Here is a 14,833-nt window from a genome sequence, read left to right on the forward strand (position 1 = left end):
ATGTATTTAATAACATTTAACACATGTTCATGTTCAGAACCATGAAATGTTTTTTCATATTTTCTGTTCGTTGGTGTCAAATTTTTCATTTTCAGAAATAACATCCGTTTGATCTACTTTTAAAAAATAATCAATTTTTTATTCTTCATCAATATACCTAATTATACTTTTTATAATTAAAAATTATTTACCTTTTAGTAATATTAAGGTGACTTTTTGTTCAATATAACTATTTTTTAATTTAACATTTCTACAATTTTTTTAAAACTCCCGATAAATCAGATTATATTCTTATAATATTTATTATTGGTTATTAATTAAAATAATTAATTTGAAGAGCGAAATTCTAAATCTCTATATTCTTTTCTTGGTGATAACCTAAAATGTGATTATTATATAAATTTACAGATTTAAAAATTTACAATTTTTTTTAATTATAGAATAATTTTAAATAATATTTTTATTATAATTCAGATTTTATAAATAAACACTAATTTAGTGTAAAATACAGTAATATTTAAATTATAATTTATTTTAAATATTAATATTTTTAAGAAGATCTTTTACCACTATGAGTCTGGTTGTTTCCTTAAACCTACCTCGCGGACCCTTAAACCCTACGCAGCGGGTTTCTTCTTTCTTCTTTGTTCTTCATTCCTTCAATGGCTTTGAAAACCTACGCATCCGCCATAGCCGCCGCTGCTGCCAGTGCCGCATTACTGAATCAGAGCACTGCTTACGCAGATGGAATTTTACCACCGAATCCTTCTGAAGATCAACCTTCTCCGGCGCCGCCAAAGGTGCGAAACGATCATCCGAGGACCACTTCTGCTGGGTTTGATCCTGAGGCCCTGGAGAGAGGGGTTAAGGCTCTCAAGGAAATTTCCGCTTCACCCCACGGAAAAAAGGTTTGAACTTTATGCTCATCTTCCCTTTCCATTCAACCCCACCATTTCTCTTCTCCGTCTTTTTAACTTGCCTCTTATAGCACAGGTCTTTGAAACTATCAAAAAGCAAGAGGAGACAAAACAAGCAGAGCTTGCTGCAAAGGTTGCTGAGTTTAGGCAAATGAAAGCACAGCATGAGACAGTAAGTTAGTTTCATTCTCTTCACTTTAGTGCAATGGAAAATGTTGAATTTTGTTATGTTATTATTTTACTCTCAAGTGTGTTCTTTAATCATTGGAGTTCCTGGATTGTAACAACTGGTATCAACTGTCACGTTCCTGAACGCAAGCAGCTTTGCGGGAAATGGAGGAACGGTTAGAAAATCAAACTTGGAGTAAAAGTTGTGGAATTGTTGAACCACATCAAAAAATTCCTGTTAGATATTAGGAACCACTGAATACAGTTAAAACCTTTGAAAATCTATCATTGGCCTGTTAGTTAGGATTTCTGTTTTGAGTTAGTGTCTTTTAGGGGTTATGCGTGGATGTTAGTTTATAACAGAAGATGGTTCCGCAACCTGTTATAAGTAGGACTTCTGTTATGGAAGTAGAGGTCTATTTCTTTGTTAGTTCCATTCTCAAGTCCCTGAACTTTTTGCTGTCATATTCTTGTAGTATACCAGTGTTTTTGTAGTATACCAAATGTTTAACATACCGCCAAGCCATTTTTTATTCACATAATGATGGTGATCTCTTATTGCAGCCCACGCTAATGAATCAAATGTTTTTTTTACACTAATAGTTAAGATTTGTTTTCCCCCATTTTCTGCATCGAAAACTAAATCACAAGCTTCTAAAAATAATAACCGAGAGCAGTTATAATAAGATTTGTTATATGATTACTCTTATGATTTGTAGATATATAAGGGATATTTTAGGATTCCATTTTCTAGTACCATGGCCAAAATGAAATCCAGCTGCTATTGTTTTGTCCAAAATTATGTTTGGACAGATTCCAGTGTGAAAGGAGAAATATCCTTCGGCCTGTTAGTCAGTATATCTGTTTTGAGTTAGTGTCTGTTTCAGGGGTTATGGGTGGATGTTAGTTTATGAACGAAAATGGTTCCCCAACATGATATAAATAGGAATTCTGTTATAGAAGTAGGGGGGAGGCTCATTTCTTTGTTAGTTACAAAACTGGACAGATTGTAGCGTTGAAAGGAGAAATATCCTTTGTGTATTTATTTTGTTGTCAAAAGACAATAAAAATCATATAGGAACTTTTTTTTTTGTATCTCCGTCATTCTGACCATTTTGCTTGGGATTGTCCGTATTTTGAATATTTTACATCACTGTTGTTTAATAGTTTATAAAATCATGTTCATTGCTTGGTAAGCTTTAGCTATTTCAGGAAGAAGTTCATGTACTCAAAGTTCTTTTTCATTGTAATTATGACCTTAAACTGTTGAATATTTGGATGAGACATTTTTGCTTTGTTTTGTTGTGTACTACTTCAGGATGTTTTGTGTCTTGTGATTTATCTCTGATATATCATCTGGTTCATTGCAGGAAAGACAAAAAATTATATATGATGAGCAAAAAAAGCTTGCTCAGCATCAGGCACAAACAAAATCTCAAATGGCCAAATATGAGGATGAGTTGGCAAGGAAGAGGATGCAGGTGTTAAACCTTTTGAAACTCAGGATTTTTGTTGTCATTTATTGAGCTTTTCTCAATGTTGCATTTTTCTTCTTGGCAGGCTGAAAATGAATACCAGCGAGCCAGGAACCAAGAACTAGTCAAAATGCAAGAAGAATCATCAATCAGACAGGAGCAAGCTCGACGTGCAACAGAAGAACAAATCCAAGCACAAAGAAGGCAAACTGAAAGAGAGAAAGCTGAGATTGAACGTGAAACAATCCGAGTAAGGGCTATGGCAGAAGCAGAAGGCAGAGCACATGAAGCAAAGCTAGCAGAAGATGTTAACAGGCGAATGCTGGTTGATCGTGCTAATGCTGAACGAGAAAAATGGGTTGCTGCCATAAATACCACTTTTGATCATATTGGAGGTATTTTCTTACCATATTCACGAAATGTAGAGGATTATATTTACAGTCTGAGATGCAACTGTCATTACGTATGTGTTTTTGGTCATTCTGTACATATCCTACTGATTTTGAAAAGATCCCTTTGACATAAATTTGTGGGGTAACATGGTATTTTATCGAATTTTATTCATAATTTGGTTTGCTCAGTGAGCCATAGCCAATAACATTCCATTATTAATCAAAATATTGTAATTTGAGGGATGCTCTTTTCATTCACTTTTTCTTCAGTATCTAATGTATTTTAGCATAATATTGGTGAACTCCATTATTAATCGCTTTACTGTGTTTGGTGAACTCCATTCCATACTGACTTGAGTTGAAAAAACTTTATCCATATGTTGCAGGGGGTATAAAAGCCATTCTAACGGATCAAAATAAGTTGGTTGTCGCAGTTGGTGGAGTGACTGCTCTGGCAGCTGGGGTCTACACTACAAGGTAACTACACAATTATTTGTTATTGACGATATTATTTCATCTTGCCTTTGCTTTATAATTGAGGACAGTGGGGTAATGTAGTAATGGGCTATACCATGTACTATTTTTCCAGCACTTCTCACTTCTGGGAATTTTGAACTTAAAGAGCCATGTTTTCCCTTTCTACATTGTACATTTCTTTTTCCATGGCAACATTTCACTTTGGTTTATTTGCATTCTAGAGTTGTTTTGTTCATACTGGACCTTTGGTATTATGCACATCAGTTGCTGTGAGTGAGTTCATGGGTTGTGCAGTTTTATATTCACATCAATTGATTTGGTCTAACCCAGGGAAGGTGCACGAGTAATTTGGGGATATATTGATAGAATATTGGGACAACCATCATTGATTCGAGAGTCTTCCAGAGGGAAATACCCCTGGTCTGGCATGTTTTCTCGTGCCATGAGCTCCCTATCTCGACGTAATGATCCAGCATCTGCCTCTAAAAATGGAAATGGTTTTGGTGATGTGATTTTGCATTCTTCTCTTCAGAAACGAATTGAACAGCTGTCATCTGCAACTGCAAATACAAAAGCACATCAAGCACCATTCAGAAACATGCTTTTTTATGGTCCTCCTGGAACTGGAAAGACAATGGCTGCTAGAGAGTTAGCTCGTAAATCTGTATGATTTTTCTTCAATCTGTTGATCTACTTATTCTAATTTTCAAGTATTTCATACAATTTACATTCTTGGGTCAAATAAGTGGGTGCATTGTTAAATTGGTTTTTCCCTTCAACAGGGTAAATTTTAATGTATGTTATCATTCTGTATTAATTGGTGTGAATACACCAGCATGCAGCAAACTATTTAGTACATTTTTACGATTTTGGTCTGTTTCAGAATTTCTTCTTGCTATTTAGGGCCTACAATTAAAAAATTCAAAATTATGTTTTGACTGCTCTACAAACTTATGCTCTCATGCTTTCTAAATTCAGTGGTTCAAATATATATTCAGTGCCATTTTCTGGTTATAGCATGCTTTATGAAACAATAAAATTTATCCTCATCAGTTGAATATTTATGCTTATCAATTATATTTTATTTTTTAACTGCAATCTATACCTTTCAAATAAGTTTATTTTATTTAATTTGGGTTTCCAATTTAATGCAGGGATTAGATTATGCATTAATGACTGGAGGAGACGTTGCTCCTCTGGGGTCACAGGCTGTAACAAAGATACACCAGTTGTTTGATTGGGCTAAGAAATCAAAAAGGGGTTTATTGCTTTTCATTGATGAAGCCGATGCATTTCTGTGCGAGTAAGCAATACTTCTTCCATGTTTTCATTTATTTTTTATTTTGCTTCTCTTTGCTCGCGACAACATAAGATGATCAAAAGCAGCTAGATGCTGCTCAATCTGGATCACATTTGTTTGTTAAAAATGAAACTGACAACATACTTTCCGAGAAAATTGTTTGAAATGGATTCATTGGATTTGATGGCTTTGCAGGCGGAACAAGACTTATATGAGTGAAGCACAAAGAAGTGCTTTAAATGCCCTTCTCTTCAGAACCGGTGACCAGTCTAAGGACATAGTCCTTGCTCTTGCCACAAATCGTCCTGGTGATCTTGATTCAGCTGTTGCGGACCGAATCGATGAGGTTCTAGAATTTCCCTTGCCTGGGGAAGAGGAGCGCTTCAAACTTCTTAAGCTCTATCTGGATAAGTACATAGCCCAAGCTGGATCCAGAAAATCTAGTTTTGTTAAAGATTTTTTTAAAGGAAAGCCACAACAAATAGAAATTAGGGGATTGACTGATGATATTGTAAAGGAAGCTGCAGCTAAAACCGAGGGATTTTCTGGAAGAGAAATAGCCAAACTGATGGCAAGTGTCCAGGCTGCTGTATATGGAAGTGAAAATTGTGTGCTTGATCCAAGTTTGTTCCGTGAAGTGGTAGATTATAAAGTTGCAGAGCATCAGCAGAGAAGAAAACTGGCAGGTAGTGATAAACCTATGCCATGAGGAGTTTTAGAGATTTTATCAAGAACCCTTGTATAATGTAGGTCTGGTCCATTGCATTATGTTATGGGCATGCTGCTATTTATTGGTTCCCCTAATTGATGAGAAGATTTTGGAATTTGAATTTTTTAGTGTTTCATTTACGGCTGATAATCACTATTCAACATTCATCTCTAAATGTAGCAGCAGCTAATCCAGGGTTTGATATGACGTTGAATATTCTTTTTCTCCCTTCACTGGCCAAAAACTAGGTTTCATGCTATCAGTGGAAGTTACATGTACTTCTTGAAAAACCATCAGTCTACCCTACTGTGATCTAGTAGAGGCTCTATTTTTTTTCATTTGTAATTTTTTTATATAGTATTAATTACAATAAAAATATATTGTGGGTTTCAATATTTGTTAGTAATTTATTGGTGATGACCATGTACACATACACCTGAGTTAGAGAATGAGAATACATAGTTCAGTGGAGGATTAACCATCAATTTTCTCATTTGCTTCACATATTACTTTTAATTTAACTACACTGTTTCATTCCGATGTTAGTCCATGTATTCTTTGCCCCTTAATTCTAATTTTTTATATTTACTTATAATTTTTAATTATTAAAAATAAATCATGGAGATGTGGCAATATGTGACATGATTATTACTTGTCTGAAATGACGGGGAGAAAATTGTAAAAGCTGGTCAAATAATTTTTTTCGATGGTTAAATTGTTTGAAGCTATCGCCACTGTTCAATCATTAGAAGTTCTGATTACTGTTCAAAATTTACAGTGTGAAATGATCCTTGCTGCATTATAATTGTCATTCATTCAATCTATTACTTCTATTGTAAAAATGACTTTATCAAGTTATATAGGTTGAACCAAATAAAACATAGATAACCAAACCAAAATAAACTGGTTTGTCTTATTGCTGAAGTACTTTCACATGAACAATTTTATCCAAGTGAGAACCGAACAACAATAATGAGATCGCAGATCATTGTTACTCACTCACAGTCATTAACCATTAAATAATGGAAGAAAAAAAAAGAAAGAGAGCAAATACATATTAAAAACTATACATAAATTATAAAATAACAAGATCAATTACTCTTCAATCTAAGTATTATATATTTAAATGTCAGGTTAAAAAAATAGCAAGAAAAATAACTAATATTATGTATCTTATTCTTAAATATTTTATGCTGTATTACGGTTCAATATATTTTTAGTTTTAAACTTATGATGTTAAATTGGATATGATTCATGTTTAAAATATTAATCTAGTTTGATTTCCAAACTTGTAGAAATGAATGAATGAAGTATTTATCACCAAATAATATTAAAAATTTGCTGATGTAACAAATAATATTACTATACGTGTATCCACATGCATATGTGTACATGTTAGCCTATGACAAACGTCAGCGAATGACACACTTATGTGGGAACGAAATTCAAAGTTTGGAATGTTAACATACCTATGTGATTTTTCACATGTAAAATATCATCATATTAGCATATGATTTACTATGTTCTCTATAAAACCGAACAAAGATATAACTTCATAAAATTTTAAAGGCCATTACCTGTTGGTTTGTTTTACCCATTTCGAACTTCAATGTTATAAATCAAATTCTAATAAATAGGTTTTATAATCATTGAAAATTGTTAACCTTAACTTAAGTAAATGTTTTTATTGTTGTCTTATCAGAAATTGTAACATCCCAAAAATCCCAAAAATACAGTAATAAACCATATCATAGAAATAATTACATTTAATAATATATCAGTTCAGTCTTACACTAATCAACGTACGCGCATGGCCGAACGGCCTTACATAAAGGTTTTCACTTAAACCGTACATGATAAAGGAAAACATGATCGAACGGTTTACAAAAGATCCCACCGAACGGTCAGATAAGAAAAACAAAAGAGAGGAGGTGACCGAACGATCACCTCACGATAAAACTATCATCTACTAGCCGAACGTTCCTACTGCTCGGTCTTCACTTCCACTTCTATCAAATTTTCTTCCTCCAGCGCATCTTCCAATAGCGCGTCTCCTTCTACTCACATCCACACGGATGATCATTGCAACGACAAGGACGGACGTACAAAACCAGATAATACAGGAAAATGCAGGGTAATCTTATGTAATTTAATTCAAGTATAAACATACACTTCAAACAATCAAACACACAAGGCAAATTCAACGTACGTAACATACAATTCCTAACACTAGATTGACTGTCTGAACTGTATGAAATCTGTGTAGCTACGATGTTCGTGCACCCGGGTGATGTAGTAACTAGAATACTCTCATCAGCTGCCACCCGAGGTTAGTCCTATCTGTCCAAAGTACCCCTAAGGACTAGGACCTCCTGCCGTTCCCACACATGACCTACTCTCCTCTACGTGAGGACGAGTACTCACGGAACATCAGGATGAATCGACAACTTAGCATTACCACAATCATACTTTACAACTTTTAAATGTTCATTCATGAGTCGTTCCTCCCCGGAACGCTCGTTCATATTCCACAACAGATTATCCATCTCATATACTCTCCATCTCTTATTATCCATCATTTTAATTCCATCTTTAACACCAATTCGACTAACAACAAAAACCGAACGTTCAGTCCCCACTCAAACGAGGACGAACACTAGGAACGAGACCGAGAAATCTCCCGTTCCAGAATAGAATAAGACCGAAAGGGTTACTTTTAGATTTAAGAATAAAACGAGTACAATTATATAATATAGGACGAACATTAATTACAACATGAATCAGTTAAATGAACTGACTCTCGAGATCTCAAACCAACACTCAAAGAATATCAAGTACGGAAGCTTTAGGCCGGAGAAAATGAATGTAGACAAGTCAAGACGTTAAAGAACCATACTTAGAATAATTCATGTACATAAACCCAATGTCAGTCAATGACCGAACACAGTGAAAGGGAATCCTATTGAAGTTGGACGGACGTTATGTCATCATGATTGATTAATTATAAAAGAGTAAAAATGCTTGGTATAAGACCGAGCACCACTCATTTCGAGAGCTTGGTGTGAGACCGAGCGATACTAAAGTTTATAATAGAAAGATTTATACTTGAGATATTGTCGGAATTGTGTTTAAGAATAACTACTATATACAAATACATATATTTACCAGGTTTAAATTCATCACTGAATACTCAGATGCAACTACGCTTGGCCGAACGCTCAAGCACAGTACTATCATACGAAGACGTTCGTCCCCAACTAGAATTCTTTCCAAATGAAAGAATTCAATTTCAAACAGACTTAATAGAAACACCGAACGGTCAAGGACCGTTCAATGACGAACGTACACTATCATAGGGGAATTCATATTCAGATCTCATTTATATTCAACTCGTTTCTCCATACATAATTTCATAACTTTATAAAATTCATATCATACTAAGAAGTCATATTTCACATCAACAACCATATCAGTATTCATACTTTATACATACATTCAACCACTCAGCAACATACATTCATTATCCACGAACGTGCAAGAACATACAATTAAATTAGATAAGTTTCCCTTACCTGATTACGTGATTGAACGTCCTAAGGGTAGGTTTTGGTTCGCCCGACTATAATCTTTCTACTCTCAACGATCAACAACTCTTCAAACTAAACCAAACATCATGAAACCAAAATAACTTAGACTACACGCCCGCATGCAACCAAAACTTGGTTTGCATGTAACAGAAGACCAACGACTAAAGACAGATACACTTACCCGTTCAAACTTGAAACTTGTTCGGTTCAAGACGAAGCTCGGGACGCTGGGAGTGCTTCCACGGTGCCTAAACAAAGATCGGAGTATAGAAAGGGTGAGTTTTGGTAGAGAAAAGGGGAAGTTTCTAAAGAGAAGTAGGAGAAGATGAAAAATTCAGAGTTTTGGGGAAGAAGGGTGCATGGAGAGTGAGTGAAACGGGAATTTCAGAAAATCAGATTTTGCTTCTCTCGTTAAAGCGAACGTCCACTCACTCGCTGACACCTGCCTTCCACTATCTGATTTTCAAATCTTCGTTGCCTGACACCTGACGTCCGTTCAAAGGGGTTTTAAGTGCGTTTTAATGAGCTGACAGGAGGGGTTTGGGTGCGTTTTTCCGAGGTCTGACAGAAACTTTGATTTAATTGTACTAAACAACTTGTTTAATATTTTGTTTTTTATTAACAATTTAATTTATATTATCATCTTTATCAACTTCTGATCTAAATCATTATTTAATAGCACATTCTTGAATCGAAGGTGCATGAATAAAAAAAATTGTAATTTGATTAAGAGAATTAAATAATGAATAATGACTATTTTTAAAACAATATTTTAAATTAAATGGTTAAATATATTTTTTATTCTTAACTTTAAGTTAAAATTGAAATTAGTTTCTGTTCAAAACTTTGATCTAATTTAATTCTGAAATTTTAGAAATGTATGAATTTAGTTTTTTTTTGTCTTTGTTAAGTTTATTTGATGTTTCAAACGTGTTTTAAGATAATATTTGAGTTGTTTATGCTGTTTGACACATTTTTGATTCAGTGTTAATTAAAAAACGCATTTGAAATATCAAATAAATTGCATTTGAAATCTCAAATAAACTTGATAAAATTTGATTAAAATTATTAAATCAACACATTTCATAAGTTAAGAAACTAAATTGGATCAAAGTTTTGAAGAGAGACTAATTTCAACTTCCACTAAAAGTTAAGGTACTAAAAACATATTTATCCCTATATTAAATCATTTCCACTATTTTTAAGAAACTCTATATCTTTTTATTAAAACTATTTTTTTATTTCACAGTTTTAGTGTTATAAAATGCAGAACAAAATTTATATCCTTTAAACTTTTTAGAATATCCAATAAAATATACACTAATAGTCTTTAGATTTAGTTTCTTTATGGATTTTAAATTCATATTTTAGAGAGACATCTATAATTAATTACAATTAATATTTAACTATTAAAGATGTTCTAAGAACTCTTTAATTCATTTAAATTATATTTATTAAAAAATATTAAACTTATAAAAAAAATATTTGTATTAACACCAAACAAAATTGTATATATAAAGAATTTATAAGTAAGCAATATTCATAACCAAATGGAGTATTCTACCACTATTTCATTATGATAATACACAATTTAATAAAATATACAATAAAAACAAATAGCATAACTATAAGTCAAGATTTAAACTTATATTACAACTTACAAGGAATAACATTTAGATTAAAAGCATTAACCACTAAACAAAACACTTTTTCTCATTTCTTAAGGACGTATAAACATAACTTTTAACATGTGTTAATAGAATACATACACCAAAACAATAAAGCATCAAACGTTTAAGTTGTCTTCTACTTCGAGATAGGTTAATTTGACTTCTTTTACGATCCATGAGCCTGACAATGAAACCTAACAAATTGTTTTTGGCAAGATTTAAACACAACAAATTATCACTTTAATTACAAAATTATCAGACAAAAAAACATTTCCTTAATTTAAAAAGCATTTACATTGTCAATAACACAATGTCCGTATTACAAAAAATAATGAAAACAAAACAAGCAGAGGATTATTATGCTTCTTATACTAATTGTTAAAGTAAAATATTTATAAACTAAAAGCTATAACTAATAGTCAATAAACAACTATTTTTTACTTGAGAGTTAAAACAGTAAAAATGTCATAAATAACAATCCACCTGTGGTGCTCTTAGTTGAAAGTTTTTGTAAGCTTTGAAATTATTGAAGTATCCTATTCAATGAAAATTATGAATTCAACCTTCTTATCAAGTGTATCTCTTTTAACTTATGGAACATAAAATAAACTAATACCTATTATAAGAAAATAGCGTATTGACAAACACAATGTACCGGTAATAGAAAGAAATTTATTAGTAGTTCAATTTTATCAATGGATTATCAATGGTAAAAAATATGTTACAAATTATAAATGATTGCAAATCTATTGATAAATATGTATTGAAAAAAAATTCATCGATTAAATTCATGATTAAATTTTTATCTTTCTTTCTTCTTAGTTGTGTTTCTACTACCATTATCGTTGTTATTGTCACTTCTAGCTTCTCTTTCTCCTTCTTATATTTCTCTTCTTCTTGTTCTTCTACTTCCTCTAACTTTGATAATCACTTTTGTCGCACCTTTGAGGTTGCACTTTCACATTGTCACCCGCTATTGTCACCGTAATCATCGTACCTATGTTGTTATCGTTGTTGCGCCTCCATGCTATCGATTCTAGCCTCCTTCTTTACTAGTTCGACCTCTCCCTCCACCTCTCCCTTCTCCTCATCCTCATCTTCTCACCTATCTGTCCTTAATATATAAAAAACTCATTACATTGGGCAAAAAGTTTGCTCCTCAATTTATCGACACACACATCTCTTAAAAATCATAATTATAATTTGTCGACAGAGGGATAATCTAATATAGGGATGACAACAGGTTGAATCAAGCATGAATAATGGCTACTTGCTACCCGACTCGTATACAAAAATTGCACCCATTACTCGTTCTACTACTCGCTGGAAGTATGAGCCAATGAGATCTGAGCCTAACCATATAAGGGAATGACACCACTCTCTACCCAAAACCTTAAGGCAATGGGTTAATGAGTCTTTCACCTTTATATACTGCTCTACTTTCTCATTTCTATCCAATGTGCGACTTAGACTCACACTTGGATTCCCAACAATCTCCCCCTCAAGGGTGAGTCCCTTCCACATAGGTACACTTCTCCTCTAGTGGAAGCATTCCCAACCAACCACAACCACGAGTAGCCCTTCGTACTGCCGATCATCTTAACAGGACTTCCTTACCTTAATATCCTTTGTTAGGAAGACTTTTCGTATAGGGACCATTATACTCGTCTGAGTCGGTCACCAAGATAAACCATTGGCTCGAATACCACTGTTGGGTATATCGAGAAGGAGGTTCACCAAGGAAACACAAACACCAGTGAGATCTAAGCCAAACCACATAAGGGATTGACACCACTCTCCACCCAAAACCTTAAGTTACTTTTCTTTTGCAAAAAAAAGTATCACAAAAAATACCTTTTTTCTTACTTTCCAAAAACAACAAAGTATGAGCAATTGTGTGTATGCTTGAAACAATAGCAAGAGAAGTATGGGACATGGACAGTCTAAAAGGTTCGTTGTTTGAAGGAAGGTATAGCCTTTGGCTATGTTTGGTGTTTATAGTTTGAAATGCAAGAAGAAGGAAACATTTGAGGGTTGCGAAAGGTTTACAAATACACCTTCGTCGGGGGACACGCCCTGAGTCGCCACTGCTAAGTGTTCGAACATGAATGTGAGCAGCGCATTATTGGGAAGAACTACCACATCCTCACCAAAGATCTTGTGGTTGGTGGGCTTTCTGCGATATAGGTCATTATTGTTCATGCAAGGTAGATAGTCTCGACGAGGCAAGCAGAGACGATGGTAGTGACCTGTTCTCCACCTATGAGCTCACAAATAATAAATCTGAAAAAGAAACTAAGAATGAAAAAGGTAAGGAAAGGGAAAAGAGGTACTTGGAAGAATCTCAAATCTACTAGAAAATGAAAGTGAAAGAGCACAACGAGAAAAAAAAAAGGAAAAACAAAACCTTTAACAACTTAAACCTAACATAAGATAAAAATGTAAATTTATTTTCTTAATAGGTAACAGATACTCACGGATACAAATAATATGATACCCGAACCCGACTTGTTAATGAACGAGTATTAAATTATCTGCTACTAGAATACCTATTATCCGCTAGTATCAACTACTCGAAACATATTTTATTCAAGGATACCTACAGACGTGGATGTCTGTGAACGCAAATACCTGTAGACGTGGATACCCACAAAATCGGATACCTACAAACACATATACCTGTCTATGCAGCTACTTGCGAGTAGATATTTTTTTGTCATTCCTAGTCTAATATATTATTAATAGAAATATTGTTAGTAATATAAATTTTAATTGAGCCAAATTTAATTGACAGTTTCATTACTAATAATTTTTTTTAATGATTTTAATTTTAAAGTTCATCAATAAATTTAAATTTATTAACGAAAAAGAAATCCATCATAATGCAAAAATTAGTGTGACAACCTTATATTTTGTAAATATGATGTTTAACTAGTAGATAATTCAAATGGAGTTTTTTTTTTAATTTTTTTAATTTTTTTAATTTTTTTAATTTTTTTAATTTTTTTACATTGTGGTTGATAATCTATTCAACCAAATTATTGTAGTACTTACAACCCCTTCTCTACAACTTCTTTAACAGATCTTTCTCAGCAAATACTTTGTCATATGCATAATGGTATGATTTTTTCTTTCATGTACACCATGTTGTGGAATATAAAACACAATAGATTAGTGTTCAAAAATTTAAGAAGATGCATTATAAGTTAGAATTTAATAAATATAAAAAAACAATATAATTGTAATTCACCTACTCAATTTTCAACTTATAGTTCTAAAAGTCTTATTTATAAATTTCATTTAAAATTCATAAAGATTATTTTTTTGGAATAATTTTTTTTTCGAAGATGTTTACACTATTAAAATATAAAAGATATGTGGTATATTATTTATTGTATAATTGAATATGTATAAAATAAAAAAAAATATAAGTGATCCAAGTAGTTTTCAAAACAAAGTCACCAAACATAAAATTTATAAACTTTTAAATTTTTAATCTTTTTTAAAATTAAAAATTAAGTTATCATCCTCTTTAATTCTAATATAATTATTTTCATATAGTACTACATATTTTAAAATTAATAATTTATTTTAATATTCATATTTTAGAAACTAAATATAAATATAAAAATGAATATTTTAAAAAGGATCCGTGCATTTGCACGTTTTTTAAATATCTTTGAAGAGCACTATAGACATGCACAAGTAGGAGGGAAAATGAAGAGTGCACGATATAAATTAAGGAATAATGATAAACTATTCAATAATTATTATAGTCAATACATTTTTTTATAGATAAATTTAAGTCTGGGCAAAAGTAAAGGTATTTATAATTTTTTTTGAAAGAAATTCATTAGTATAATTAATTTTACTTAAAATTTTCACCAGTAAAAGCTTTTTTCATCCTCAATAGTTTATTTTTATTTATTTTTTATCTTAATAATATTAAATAAATTACTAATAATACGTCAAAACTTGTCTCTGCATGCAATACATGTTTTTTTTTTCTCATTTTACATGTTACACCTGTAAATTATGAAATGTTATCAGACATGTTGATAATTAATTTTTATTAGAAAAATTAGTTAATTATTTTTATTGAAAATTTTGTCAATATCTTTTTAAGAAGTTATTGGGT

At 32.3% G+C, this 14,833-nt stretch overlaps 1 protein-coding gene across 1 annotated transcript; it reads left to right on the top strand.

Annotated features, from left to right (window-relative positions):
* The first annotated feature begins 571 nt into the window (after window positions 1-571).
* Window positions 572-5,916, top strand: LOC108334431 (uncharacterized). The gene is made up of 8 exons (XM_017570271.2): window positions 572-908; window positions 994-1,089; window positions 2,456-2,566; window positions 2,646-2,955; window positions 3,339-3,429; window positions 3,760-4,093; window positions 4,584-4,732; window positions 4,925-5,916. Exons 1-8 carry the CDS (start codon window positions 663-665, stop codon window positions 5,436-5,438), a joined length of 1,851 nt encoding a protein of 616 aa, XP_017425760.1. The 5' UTR covers window positions 572-662; the 3' UTR covers window positions 5,439-5,916.
* The last annotated feature ends 8,917 nt before the right edge of the window (window positions 5,917-14,833 follow it).

This window comes from Vigna angularis, chromosome 11, assembly GCF_016808095.1.
Source record: "Vigna angularis cultivar LongXiaoDou No.4 chromosome 11, ASM1680809v1, whole genome shotgun sequence".
Taxonomy (NCBI): domain Eukaryota; kingdom Viridiplantae; phylum Streptophyta; class Magnoliopsida; order Fabales; family Fabaceae; genus Vigna; species Vigna angularis.